At 35.2% G+C, this 15,228-nt stretch overlaps 3 protein-coding genes across 3 annotated transcripts; all 3 read right to left on the reverse strand.

Annotated features, from left to right (window-relative positions):
• Positions 1-640: 640 nt before the first annotated feature.
• On the reverse strand, positions 641-5,688 carry LOC105762837 (hypothetical protein). Its single transcript, XM_012580763.2, has 9 exons — positions 5,246-5,688; positions 3,756-3,947; positions 3,473-3,570; positions 2,756-2,840; positions 2,475-2,678; positions 2,151-2,407; positions 1,528-1,618; positions 1,203-1,419; positions 641-1,106 (listed from the first exon to the last, which is right to left on the reverse strand). The coding sequence occupies exons 1-9, from the start codon at positions 5,462-5,464 to the stop codon at positions 895-897; spliced, it is 1,575 nt and encodes a 524-aa protein (XP_012436217.1). The 5' UTR covers positions 5,465-5,688; the 3' UTR covers positions 641-894.
• Positions 5,689-7,239: 1,551 nt separating this feature from the next.
• LOC105762836 (pollen-specific leucine-rich repeat extensin-like protein 3) lies at positions 7,240-9,241 on the reverse strand. Its single transcript, XM_012580759.2, has one exon. It carries the CDS (start codon positions 9,239-9,241, stop codon positions 7,418-7,420), a length of 1,824 nt encoding a protein of 607 aa, XP_012436213.1. The 3' UTR covers positions 7,240-7,417.
• A 497-nt stretch (positions 9,242-9,738) lies between these two features.
• On the reverse strand, positions 9,739-11,264 carry LOC105762838 (hypothetical protein). Its single transcript, XM_012580764.2, has 3 exons — positions 10,966-11,264; positions 10,811-10,884; positions 9,739-10,273 (listed from the first exon to the last, which is right to left on the reverse strand). Exons 1-3 carry the CDS (start codon positions 11,195-11,197, stop codon positions 9,953-9,955), a joined length of 627 nt encoding a protein of 208 aa, XP_012436218.1. The 5' UTR covers positions 11,198-11,264; the 3' UTR covers positions 9,739-9,952.
• Positions 11,265-15,228: the final 3,964 nt, after the last annotated feature.

Here is a 15,228-nt window from a genome sequence, read left to right on the forward strand (position 1 = left end):
TTTTAGGTGGCTGAACTTAGGATTGGCATTGACCTAAAGTTAAGAATCTCAAGTTAACAGTCATGGAAAATTTGTACTACCGTATCTACCTTAAGGAGGTTGCGCTTACAAACGTCACTCCATAGCCAGACCCTTTTCCTTTTTCTTATTTGTTATTTGTATACTTTTTATTTCTGACTTTTCTGGTCCAAAGGTTTTTGTAGTTGACGATGACATCCTATTCTTTTAACTCTCTCATTTTCCTACATCGCCCCATAAAACAATGTTTTTGTTGCCTTCTTAACCATTGGCCACTATTCCCAATTCCAACTTTTTGCATTGGTTTCCAGCATCCGAAATAAGTTCTTTGATATTACTAGAATTACATACAACATGGTCAATGAGTGGGGTTCCCTTAGGCTTCCCTGGTATCAGAGTTCTGCCAGTGGAACCTAGTTGGCAAGATTTAGATCAGTGTGTCAAATTGAGATCAAATGACTTGCACGTTGCATTTTATGTCTGCATTATATGACTTACCCCCACCTTCACTCACCGTATGGTGCAGTTCACCGTTACATGTAAAGCACAAAGGTCGCAGTTCAGTTTTTCAAAATAGTGAACATAAAATCAAGAACAAGAAAATTTTCTTAAACATTTGAAATCCGTAAAAAAGAACATGATGTTTGAATTTCATTTGATCCTTAACGTGGAAATGGTTTGTTTAACATTCCAGATTAACATTCAAGTTTAACAAAGAAATCTACACAAAAGAAACTGCTTTACCCCCTGCTTAAAAAATGAGTTCAGTTTCAATGGTGTAGAGCATAAAAAGTTTAGCAATACTGGGGGTTAAAACCTATCTAAGATGCAACTATTTACATTCACACTAACAAGACATGCAGAGAATTCAGGTTTTCAAGCAGCTGGCATTGAGTTCGAAAGGACCACATACGACAAATTTTGGAGTCCATCCTGGATTTTGCTCACTGCAATGTTCTGATCACTACGGAGATGTTCAGAGAAGGAATTAGCTTTCTCCTGGATAGATGCTTTTGTAAGTGCTTCATGTGAATCTGCATTAACACTCTTAATGGCCGCTAGATAAGCTTCAGCTACATCGTATATGCCTGAACACATTTAAAGATAACCACCCTCTACTGAGATGCATACCAATGTTAACATATATAATATAACTGATAACAAAGGAGTACAAGGAAACTAACCTGTGATAAAGCTGCTGGATACAGCTTCCACGTATCCTGTCATTGATTGTGCCTTTAATCTTATTAGTTTAGCCTTCTCAACAGAATCTTCTGGCCAGTCAATATTCATCATATCACCATCGGCATCTTCATCTTGAACTTTGTTAGAACCAGATATGACAGATTTACCCAGCATCAGAAGATGAGACATTGCTAAACAGCACATTTCTGAAAGCCTCTGCATTGACATGCATAATCTTTTAAGATCGCCAAGGTACAGGAAATGAAAATCATGTCCAAAAATAATTATCAAAATGTTGAAAAGAATTTGAAAACATCTCAATACATGAACCCCCTCTGAGTGCAGCGAATCTAGCCTTCCAGCAGTTCTTTGAATTACGTCATTAACAGCTAATCCTGCCAATGCATTTGTGAACCTGAAAATGTGGAATTAACAACGGACCAGCAACAATTATGAATATCACTATGCTTATCAGAAGAAGAAAAAAAGACGACAAATAAAAGTTTACAACACTATAATATGAGTTGATAGTTCAGAACACGAGTTATATCACTATTGCTGTATACCCATTCTGAGTTCATACTGGATCCAGAAACCCTACAAACTTGCAAGTTGCATCCATGCATATAATATAAAAAATGTTAGGTCAAAATCTATTATTGTGTATTCCAAAGCATGTCTAAGACTTAAATTCCAAAGGACGAAAATGGAATAGTTATCAAGCGAAGCCTACTTAGCATATTGAAACCAAAACCAACTCATTAAAAGGAAATTCCAATTTGATATTGAACTGGATGAGCTCCTGAATGAAAGCCCAAACAAACGATGCCTATAAGTAGTGCAGACAATCAGAGAACCACAGTATATAGCCATTAGCCACTAATGCCATGGAGTAGACAATTTCTGAGCTAAGGTAAATGAAAAGCCAACTGTTTTCAGCAAATTACCCGACAGCCATATCAACAGCCTTGCTGACACTTGAATCATGTAAAATTTTCATCTCATCATGACTGCCATCAGTTCCAGTCTCTATTTTCTTTCCTTTGGCCGACTGTGGACCATTTCCATCAATTTCAGCATCTAAACTGAAAATTTGTTGGATTTGTTTAAGCTTTCCCTCATACACAGATTTCTGTTCAGAAGGCAATTTTGCTTTTCTCCGATTAAACAGAAGGGCATAATGGCTGGACAATGCTTCCAGTTCCTGAGTAATGTAAAAAAATTTAGTCATTTTAATCATCAAATATCAACTTCAAGTATAAGAAGCTAACCTCTAACTGCTCTGGACCTCCATATATGTAGAAGCATCGATCAAAACTAACTTCCTCTACCGACTGATCCTCATCAGATAGATGATCAGTGCCCTTAGAGTTCTTTTCAACTTCTATACCAGTTTCATTGATCAGTAAATCCATAGTCTCCTTTCCCACATATTCAAGCACTTGCATTCCCTTTGTCGTAAAGGCTTTTCCAGTCTGCAATATAAATGTGAGAAACAAGAGCTCATCATAACATTACCAAACAGGATAATAGGGACTGAAGAATGACAAACCTCAATTAATGAGGGTGCAACTGAACCAGCGGGTAAACCTCCATGCTGAATGGAATCTGTAATGTTCACAGCAGAATGCTCAAGCCTAGACAATAAAAGAGACAAACTTATTAGTGGAAAAATGCTTTCACAAGTATCCGTTTCTTGAGTTCTATGGCAACTATGAACTATGGAATGCTACTGCATCAGGAGAAAATTGAGGAAAATTATACAATGAGCACAAAATAGAAAATAGAGGGAAATTAGACAATGGAAGCACAAAATCAAGCAGCAGCCTATGGTACTCAGTTGTTTACCTTAGCATTACAAATCCCATTTCTAGAAATAAGTCTATCCAAACATGACATCTGAATATTCTCAATGCCAGGAAAATTCTACAGAGTCCCAAGTGATACGTGAGTGGTTAATGTCTTGAACATACAGTCACATCATGGCTTCTACAGAGTTCTATGATAGTAGAACTCTGAATCCACTAGTTAGAAATTAAATATTCACACTGAAGGACTTCCAAAGATTTGTTTTGAAGACGCATTGCAATTAACAAGCATCAATTCCTTTTTCTCTTTTTTTTTTTTTTTGTTTGTTAGCTCCTGGAAATCAACTAATTATTTTAAAACCAAACTCTATATAGCTTGCAATTTGAACAATCAATCTTCTGCTGTATGCAATCAATAACAAGATGCAAATAAAATGCACATTGAAAGACATGAAACATACTTCTGAACAAAATTGGTACCCCCTTTCCATGCACTCCCTAGTGCCTGCCATGCACCAGAAGCAAAATTTTCCACAGAGTTGTCAAAAACCTTCAAACCCTGCAAACAATGAAAGCAGAATATAAAAGATAAAAAACCAAAATATTGATTCTGGTCCATCACAACGATATGGTACAACTGATTACACACCTTGGTGTGTCTGCAGAAACAAAGCTTAAAGAAGATTACCATCATTCCAGATTAGTGCAGCAAATACTAGTAAAAATAATATAAAAATGACTTGCCTGACCAAGGAAAGAATCGCCACTTGCTTTCTCTAACTTATCCAGAGCAGACTTTCGTAGCTTGTCATCCTCATCCTCACTTTCCTTTTCACTTGGAGATTCTTCTGCTTCATCTGCCTTAGAAGATTCTGACTCTTCAGCAATTTGCATATCTGCAATGCTCTTTGCAGCCTTCTCTGCAACCACAGAAGCCTGCATCCAGAAAGCACTGCTTAACAAAATTGAAAACAACCTACTATGACTAATTATTACATGAGAAGTTGCATAAATCTCCTATAATTATCAGTTTATGTTATTCAGGATATTTCTAGATCATAAAGATAATTCTCATTACTGGATACCATAAAGAGGATTCTCACAACTGGAATCAAGTAACTTTCAAGTAACCATTTGAAATGTTTAAAAGCGACATATTACTTCCCAAAGCCTAAAAACTCATACTGCACAAACTGATATCTGAAAGTGTTAAGAGGACAGTGAAAATATGAAAGTTATTGACCTTAAGGTGGCACTTGTTGATCTTAATATTATTATATCATTTTTCCTATTCAACATTTCCAAATTCACTAAGGATAAAATGGTAATAGTTGGCATAGGAAAAGCAAAATGCAAGTGATCCCTGAAACCAAATAGGAAAAGTATAAATTTAACTCAGATTCCTTAAGCAAAATGGCCTACTTGCAAGTTTGACAAGACTCATTTTCAAATAATGAGCCGGGCAAATTTTCACCCAAAATAGTGAATAGAGTTCTTTGTAAGGAATGTAATTTCAGTAATAAATCACAACATCTAGTATCTATGTGAAACTTAATGATATTTCTACAACCAGCAGGTCTAACGTAACAATAAATGACTATAGTAGCAACTTGTTAGGTCCTCAAACAGTGAGCTGCATCTTTGACAAAATGCATTTAAAAGCAAATCACAAAAGGCTCCACCTAGAATTGGGAAAAAAAAATAGAAAAAGAGTTCATTATAGATAAATAACACATATTTCCTTTGCCATAATCAACTTGATTACATACATTATAACCATTTTATGGATACGGGAGTTCATGAAAAGGGTGGGGCAAGTAAGGAATTCTACAGCAGTTAATTTTTTATTATGTAATGACCAAATTCAGACCATACAAATCCAACACCTAGGATATGAATTTTAATAAAAGATTAGGTCTTTGAACAGCGAGCTTCATTTTTCTCTTCCTACAATGCTTCACGTATCAAACACAGAGTAAGGTTTAATTCATCAAAACCAAAAATCTCTAATAACTAAACACATACTGAATAAGGTTTCCACAGTATCAAAAACCTACTAAATTAAACAACAAAGTGATGCACACTTCAAAATGGGTATTCCAAAAAACAGTCTTTCAGTCCAATATCTGAATTCACTCAAACCCACATATCTAAACATAATAAAATAAACAATCTGTCATTGGAATAACAAATCCCAAAAAATGATTATAAAAAGGCAAAAAAATGAAGTGTACATTGCGAGAGATCTCCTCAGCGGCAACAGTGGCAGCCTTTTGAAGATCGGAGAGAACGGAGAAAGCAGAGAAACCCCAACCACCCCATCCTCCTCCACTATTTGGCGCTGTAGTTGAAGCCGGTAATTGCTCCTCCGCTTTGGGTTCTTCTTCTTTTCCTAGCTCTTCCTTTTCTGAAGATACTAATTGTTGTGGTGGTGGGTTCTTGGCATCTTCCATTTCTTTTCTTTGCTTTCCTATAAAAGAACAAATTAAAAGTTGGTATATCAAACAAAGAACCTATTTAAGAAAAAAGTTATGTTTGGCTTTGATTTTCTGGTATTTTAGAGAAAATGTTGAATGAGATCTGTGCAAGGATAGTTGGAGGTTCAAGTTGTTGAGAGTCGAGGGGGACAGCGGCTGTTTTCAGTCGATAATTGACCACGAAACCGTGACTCAACGTGCGACCGAAGGCAATCGACTTTCAAACCATAAGCAAACCAAACGCTGCCGTTTTATGATTGGTTGGATCCATTGGGCCAGAACAAACCTATTCTATTCACATTCTCAACCCATTATCCACCTATTGGATTAAAGTTTTAAGGGTAAACTATCATTAGTCCCTCAATTATGAGTGAATTTTTATTTTAGTCAATTAATTAAAAGAGTTACAATTTGATCACAATATTTACAAAATTACATTTTTACTCTGTCGTTAATGGTGGCATTTTTTAGTTAGTATAATAATAATTTTAGTCTTCAGATTTTATAATTTTTGTTAATTTGACCTTGATTTTGTATAAAACAACTGAAATATTTTTTGATATTTTTAAAATTCTAAAAATAAATCAAAATTTTAAAATTAAAAATAAAAAAAGAAATTTTCAAAAAATTAAAGTGAGATAAAATGAGGAAAATTATTTTAAACCCTCCAAATTTTCTCTCTGTATTATCTCGTATAAAAATATACAATGTCATTCTTTAAAAACACAAAAAATATTGTAAAATTCTAAAATATTATTTAAAATCCAAAATCTTATAAATTTTAAAAATATATTAAAAATTAGAAAATTTAAAATTCAACTATAAAAACTTATCAAATAGATATAATTTTTAAGTTGGTGGGAGTAGCCTTTTACTCTAAACAAGTTCATCATTTAAGTGTTTAGTATTGCTGTTAAAAAGTACTTTTAAGAAATAAAATATTCATTTTAGAGATGATATTATAAAGTAACAAATATGCATTTAAATAATGTTCAAATTAATTAATATTATGATATTTTAACAAGAATATAAAAATAATTTATTATAACTTGTTGTTAATATTTTAATATATGAAATATAAATTTTAAATATTTGTAAGTAATTAATATTAATTGTATCATGTACTTTTTTATACTTATCATGTAAATTAATATTTTTTATTTTTTAAATAAACAATTTTAAGTAATTAATATTAATTATACCAGCTCGCAACCATCGACCACCCCAATATGGCAGACATTCTGACCGAGGATTGGATTGATTTATTTTTTTATACTTACCATGTAAATTTTTAAATAAATATGAAATGTTTTAATTGTATCGATATTGGATATGAAATGATTTTAAATAAATAATATTTTGCATCAAAATTGGTTGTTATTGTCATTTTATATTATTAAATCAAATTTGTATGAGAATAATGGAACAAAATTATATATTTTATTGATTTGTACAGTATAATAAAAATCTGTGTTTGTAAATTGCAACAAAAATTGAGTATGAATGAAAAATCAACAAATAGATTGCAGTTAAAAATTAATAAATCAAGTGTTGTTCTTATATTTTGACAAATAAATTTATTATTGTTATATTTTGAAGTTTGATTTTATAAATAAATACTAAAAAATATTTTTTATTTTTATTACAATATTAGTAAATAATTTTATATATTATAATATTTTTTAAAAAATTTAACATAAACCCATGCATCCTAATATTTAAAAGAAAACTAATTGCTTTATATTTAAAGGTTATATGGTGAAACATTTGATTTCATATTATTGTAATATGGCATACCCTAAGTATGGCATTAAATACATATAAGTGACCTCTCTACCAATTATGTTACAATTGTATTGGGAATGAAATGCATGCGCAATTTTCTTTTCTTTTCTTTCATTTTCTTTTACATTATCAAGGATGTAGTACTCAGTAGCCTGGGAACATTGGTGGAGGTGGCGATGAGTATTGGAATCCCAAGTTTGGAGGGAGGACTACTTTTTTTGTAGGTGGCGGTGTCAAAGCAACAACTGGAGGTGAAGTTGGTGGTGGTGGAGATTGAACTGGTGGAGGTGGGAAGGAGACGGGTGGTGGAGGGGATAGAACTGGTGGTGGTGGAGATTGAACTGGTGGAGGTGGGAAGGAGACGGGTGGTGGAGGGGACAGAACTGGTGGAGGTGGGAAGGAGACGGGTGGTGGAGGGGATAGAACTGGTGGTGGTGGAGATTGAACTGGTGGAGGTGGAAAGGAGACGGGTGGTGGAGGGGAGAGAACTGGTGGTGGTGGAGATTGAACTGGTGGAGGTGGAGAGTAGACGGGTGGTGGAGGGGAGAGAACTGGTTGGGGTGGTGGTGGTGGTGGTGATTGAACTGGTGGAGGTGGAGGGGAGCGAACTGGTTGTGGTGGTGGTGAGTAGACGGGTGGTGGAGGGGAGAGAACTGGTGGAGGTGGAGAGTAGACAGGTGGTGGAGGGGAGAGAACTTGTTGTGGTGGTGAGTGAACGGGAGGTTTTGGCTGTGGCTTTGGAGCAGCTTTGACGGGTGGCTTAGGTGAAGAGCCACCACCACATTTGTCTTTACTACAATCAATTGGATGGCTCAAAACAGCTTCGCATTCATTGCCTAACTTCTGCTTCGGCCTATCACCCAAACAATTGCCAGTGTCATCCAATACGATGTCTTTCCTCAAAGTTGGTACACAAGCATTGGCCGCTCCATTAAAGTAGTTTTGAGAGAATGAGAAATTAGACAAGCTTGGCAACTTACAAATATTCTCAGGCAAAACACCTGTCAACTTGTTATGGGAAATGTCCAAAACATTAACCCCTATCAAGTTTGAAAACTCTTGTGGCAAAGCACCGACGAATGAGTTAAGGCTGGCGTCGAACACAGTCAGGTTCTTAAGCGAACCAACTTCCGGTGGGAAGCAACCGCCCAGGTCATTGTTCATGAAAATAATCTCATCCAAGTTCTCCATTTTGCCAATGCTACGTGGAATACAACCTTTGAATTTGTTGTTGGCAAATGTCACCACAGAGACTGTGGATTGGCCGATTGTTTCGGAAATGGTCGAAGTGAACCTGTTGTTATTTAAGAACAATGCGTCGAGTTTCATTTCGAAAAGCTCAGGCGGTATTTGGCCTTCAAAATTGTTGAATCTGATGTCGATGTACCTGACACTCGACCAGGATAATGTAACATCCGGGAAAGGGCCGACGAACCGATTGTTGCTAACATCAAACTCATGCATAAGCGTAAGCTCAGAGAAGCTCTTGGGTATAATCCCACAAAATCTGTTGGAATTTATGTGGAACAATGCAAGATCGGTCATCAACCCCAGCTCTGCCGGAAGGTATCCGGCAATGTCAGCATGATTAAGATCAACACCAGCAACAACATTTATTTTTGGGTCATCCAATGCTTGAGCGCAAAAGACACCGGAGTAGCCACATACATTAGGACCAACCCAATTGTTGGTTATGTTCTTCGGATCAGAATACATTGCCTTTTTCCAGGCTTGGAGGGCAATGTAAGCCCTCCTCAGCCTAGAATTATCAAATTTTAAGTTTATTTGAACTTGAAACTCAAAACCATCAGGAAGTTCACCATTTTCAGGGAGGGTTAAGAGTTGACGTTGACTGAGGTATGATGCTTCAGCATCAGACAATGCGAAAGAAGATATGGATAATGAAGAGAGAAAACAAAAGAAGAGAAAAGAAAAGTCAAAAACCTGCAACCTTCGAGGTTTGCCCATGCTACCCACCTTGGTAGGCCTGAGGCTGCTTATAGTTGGCAAATTGGCAGTGCAAGAGGGTAGATTATATTGAGGGGGGAAAGGAAGGCATGATTTTACACAGAAGTTGGCACCTGTTCTACTTTTAGAAAATTTGTTGCGCCAAGCATAGCTAAAAATAAAAAAGATTTTACCAAGTCTTAACCATTAACCTACGTCTCATTATGGATCAGCTAACTAACCCTTCCCATTTCATGTAATTCATTCATTTATCATCAAACAATGCCCGGATTCAAGAATGCAAATCTTTTGTTGATGTAGACACCCAATTTTATGTAAGTTCAATTTTGTAAATATAATGATAATTTTAAATTATGAATCAATATTGATTTCCATAATTTCCCTGTAATATTAGGGATGCTTGAATTCATCCTCCCAAAGTCGAGACACTAACAATTAATTATGTTTTCAAATTTCGGTTGCAATAAACAAAATCATGGTGGTAGTACAAGTAAAACTTTGAAACAAAAACAGTGATTAATAGGTAAAGGAACTACAGAGATTCAAAACACAAACTTGCAACACAGTCATTTACAAAAATGGAATCAGGTAAACCCCACGTTCAACAACAGTTTCTCCAGAGCAATCCCACTTGAAAACCGATTTCTACAAACTCCCAAAACATTTTATGTACAAGGGGAGGCTAGTGTATGTATGATAATAACATTTATATCAATGGGTTTCGTGGTCAGGTGCAGGAGAGTACCAGGCAGGAAATGTGCCTTTGGTTCTAAGCATTCTGGTAAATGGGGAATCCAGCATTCTTGCTCTCTCTTCTTCCTCTATTTCTTCTGCAGATTTTGGCAACCCGTCTGGGATATGACTGAATCTTTTACCTTCATGTTCAGTCTGCAATGGCTTTGCCTTACTTGAAATTCCTTTGTTGTTTCCAGTGTTGTGGATGGATGCGATTCCATGTAAGAAACCAATCAGTGACTTAACTCCCCCTGCTTGTATAATTAAGTGCTCTACCTCTTCTTTCGCTACCTCTTTCTGTCATGCATTACAAAGTTAACTACTGACTCTGTTTTCTTAAACTTAAAATATCTATGTCTATGTCTACCATCCATATAATCCTTCAAAAATCCTCCAAAAAATTTCAATATATATATATATATATATATATATATTTATACCTGTTTTGAACATATATCATATCCTATAGTATCACCAAAATTTCAAAAATTGACTGCTAGAGTCATAGTTGGATCCTCGTAATTATGGCATAAAAACACTAGAGACTAACTATTCTTTCCTACTTTGATTTATTTTCTACGAAATCAAACGAAAATGAACTAAACTAGGAAAATAATAATTTATGTAAATTTACCACAATAATCTAATCAATAAATTGGAATTATTATGGATTTTAAAACCTTCCCAGATTAGTTTAATTGACTTTAGAATTAAATGAGTTCATAGAATAGAACCTATAGATTCTAGACTTAACATATTTCACCAGTATTTGCTTACCATCGAAATAAGTGCAATATCTCAATTATTTAAAATTTAAATCTATAAAAAGCTTACCTCAAGATCTTTGAGTTCGAAATAAGCTCTCCAGCAACTATAAGATTCGTCTCCTTCAAGTGTCGAACAGTAATCTGAAAATAACGAAATTACCAAAATAAATACTAAATCATTATTAATTTCTTTTTTAAAAGTTATACAAGTAATTGACGTACCAGCGAGATCGTTCTCAGATTTCTCAATCAAGGGAGGGTCTTTAACAACACGCTCGAATTTTGTTCTACTAAAAGGCTCGAGCTTCGGTATGTAGGCGTCGTTGCTCGAAGAACAGCGAATCGTGGAAGCAAATCTCGTTTTCGACAACGGTGATAATCCCGAACGGTGGATATCCTTAACCTCCACAAGGATAGGAGCAGAATAGGGACGTAAGAGGATGGACTTTATCATCGTGACCCAAAATCACAGAAATTTTATTGTTTAGCTGGTAAAGATGAAAATGTGTGGCGATGCGTTTCAAAATTTATAGTGGAGTGGAACAAACTGGATAAGAATCTAATGAAGATATTTTATTTGAATGATTGGGATTAGGATATTTTGTATTGAGCTTTTGAATATTTGGATGACAGGCGAATTGTAGCCGTTGGATCTGGTTTGATCTTAAGATGTGAGTCGTCGGAGCCGCCCACGGCTTTTGCACTTGTTGGGATTTTGGCCCTTCATCCGTTGTTTTTCTAGCCGATCCCTTGTTTTCGTAGATGGATAAGCTTAATTTTCTTCTTAAATTAATTTTGGCTTTTGCATAAGCTTAATTAAGAATCAAAGTAACCATTACATCAAAAATAAAATTTTACATCTCCAAATCAACATAATCTTTGATTTAATAATTTTTAACGACTTATTTAATATAAAAATACTTTAATTATCTAATTAAGTAGAATCAACACAAAATGATAATATATTTCAATAAAATTATAATTAAATAATATTATATTTTGGATAAATTACACCAACAGTCACTCAATTTTCAAAAAATAACAAATCAGTCACTACCATTACAAATGCAACAGGAAGCTGAGGTGGCTTGTTAACTTGCCATGTAGACATCCCACGTGGAAACGACGGCCTCTACAACATCCCCGTTAACTTGCAGTAGTAGAAGAAGAAGAATAAAGAAAAAAAATCCCTAATTTCCATTCAACAGCAATTGTTTCTCCTCTTCCCCCTTTCCTATTCTAAACCAACACTCCTCTTTCGTCACTGTTGCCCTACCCAACTCTATTGACGAACAAACCATCGTCTCCGAAGATAATTTTAACGATCTTGGGATCATCGTTTCAACTTGCTAGTAAAGCCATGCTGATGGGTGTCGAATCCACCAATATAAACCTACGCCTAATTTGCGATTTAAGCAGTATAGGGAGTAGGGTCGATCCTCGAGACGGGTTTCTTGCAAATTGTTCCTCTTTGACCGATTTATGTCGAGGCGCTTATCGTGCCCAAGAAGTTCGGGTGGATAAAATTTGAAGACCTGAAATAAATAAATAAAATGCGTGAAAAGAAAAAGTTGAAAACAGAATAATAAAAATAGTTAAATAAATATGAAGAAAAATTAATTAGAATAAGCTCAGCTTTAGGCACGGATTTTTCCTCGTCTTTGAACCGATCCTCGAAATTAGATGAACTACTCTTTTCCAATAAGCTAGTTATAGCTACCAAGGACGCTTCGGACACCAACTCTTCCTTGTGTAAATTAGTTATGGAACGTCCAATAACTAACCCTTACCGATCGAACAACCACGAAACATTCATGATTTAGAACTCCGACAGCTTTACGTTCTAGAAGAGCCTAGCTCGAACCAATGCCCTCAACCGCGTGGGACATTTAAATCCGGTTACTACTTCCCTTGACGGAACCAAACAACAATCTCCACTTGGCACGCCAATGTGTTCACAGAAAACCGATTAGAAACGTTCTTTTCGAAATTCCAACTGTATGTCTAATCACACTAAATCAAACGACGTCTTTTTTTACTTAGTGTTGATCTGACTTTGTGAGTTGACAAAATCATACTCTTAATCCGGAGAAATAATAAGTACTGGAGTCTAGGAGTTAAATTGCTCGGGCTCATAACTCACGGGTTTTGATGAGGCAAATTTCGACCTAAAGCTGAAATTGGGTTTAGTTAACTAAGGTTTTGGGCATGTTGATTATTGGATAAATTAAATAAGGTAAAATTGGTGGTTGGCTACTGGAAATGAAAAGGGAATTTGAAAAAGGAATTGCAAATGGCTTAATTTGGTGGCTACTAGGAATTAATAAATTGAAGGAAAAGAAACTAAAGACAACAAAATGTTACGTGAGAATTAAAGAAAAGATTGCTTTCAAAGATGAGAGCTTGATTTATAACTTGATGATTAAAATGAACAATGTAGCCTCTATTTATACTAGTGGCCTTGCTAAATTAAGAGCCAACTAGTATAGAAAATCAAGGAAAAATATTCCATGATATAAAAAATATCCTAAATAATCTCCCACTAAGTCAACAATTTCAGCTAATTATTCTTGGAAAAATTTTGCTTTGGCCCTCCTTCTTTGCTTCTTTCTTCAATCTAGCCCAATTGTTTCCTTTTTTTTCTATTTAGCCCCAAATTGCATTCCTGCACAAAATTCAATAAATATGGCAAAATTAGTGGTGCATTCTCATAAATTAACCAATTTAATTACATAAAATATGTAACTTTAGCATTTAATCACATGCCATACACAAGTCATGTACCTAACATACCGACTATGGACTCGATCATCTTTAAAGCATAAACTTCCACTTATATCAAAGCACATGAGTTGCATATGCATGGTCAGTGACTAACTCAAGATTTAGGTAAATCACACCGTGAACTTCACAAGTGAATTAATTCACAAACAGATTCAGAATTAATTCATCTTGGGTTAGTCCAATGTATCATTCTACCAATGAATACATCTATGCTTCTACTTGTGGAGTCAAATGCGTCGACAGCCAAGACTAGCCATCTCCCTAATTGGAATTATAAACGACATAATAATCCTTCTCAGTATTTGAATCAAATGTTCACTTTGATTCTTTTATGGGATTACAGACTTATTTAGATTATCTACTGAAGTAAGTTATCTTTCTTGCAATGTAAACGTTCTTATAATGCCACTTATTTTTAGTTTGAACTTAGACAATCAATGAGCTAATATTTGCTCGTCACAATTTCGCTATGCATGCAAAATATAAAAGACAAAAATACAAAGGACATAATTGTGAAATGTGAAATTAACTTTATTTATTTATTCATCATTTAAATAAATAGAAAACAATTATATGTTTACTACAATATGGGCACATTTCCTAACAGTATGCAAGTATAGTTATGCTTGAAATGATGTTGAAGTATGTATATAAATTGTTGGATGCCATTGAGATTTTGATTTTGACTGGTTGGATGAAATTTATTATTAGAATATCATATATATGTGTTTAAGATGTATTAGAAGCTTGTAAATATTGTTTATTTGGTCAAAAATAGGATAGGAATATGACCAAGCCTGTGTTGTGTAAAAAATTATAGGTTTTTGGTAAGAATTTGCACAAACAGTATGTAATGTCACAACGTCACACGCATGTCATTGCGACGTCACACATATGTCAACACGACAAGTTCCGAACAACATGAATTTCGTCACCGTGACAAGGAGGCCATTTGGCCAAGTCAGTATATTATATCACGATGAGGAACCCCCTCAAATCATGACGTCAACTCGAAGTTTTTAAATTTTTTTGATTTGATCCTTGTTCGATCACGAGTTAGCTTAGAGCTTCTGTAAGCTAGTACAATACTCGTGAATGTTTATTCATGGTACTATTTGCTTATATTTCTTGTGGTTATGTGGTTGATTATGCAAATTCATATTTAAATTGATCAGAGTTGCTCCGACAATGAATGTGACACACTGTGACTCGGACTCAACGATCGGGTCCGGTATAGGTGTTACAACGGTGCTTGTTATATTCTGGGCTAACTCATTAGTAGCTTTTAGTGACCAACCTTTAGTTTTTGTAGGTTGCTGTAACACCCTTAACTTGTCTCCATTGCCGGATTAGGGTTACAGAGCATTACCATACAATTAGAAATATTTAAACACCATAACATTCAATAATTTAAATATATTATAAACCATTCATTCTTATACATTATGTCTCTAAATCAATCCCTCAAGGCCCTAAAAATAGCTTGGAATCAATTCAAGACTAATTTGAAACAAATTAGAAAGTTTAGGAAAAAGCAACAAAAATTGGAAACAGTGGTCACACGGCCGTGTGGAATCACCCCAGGCCGTGTAACTTTCGAACAAGGGACACACGACCGTGTCCTAGCCTGTGTCCTCACCTGTGCAACTCTCTGAGTAGGACCGCACGGTCGTGTCACACGCTCGTGTGCCAGGCCGTGTA

Source organism: Gossypium raimondii, chromosome 12 (assembly GCF_025698545.1).
Source record: "Gossypium raimondii isolate GPD5lz chromosome 12, ASM2569854v1, whole genome shotgun sequence".
NCBI classification, from domain to species: Eukaryota; Viridiplantae; Streptophyta; class Magnoliopsida; order Malvales; family Malvaceae; genus Gossypium; species Gossypium raimondii.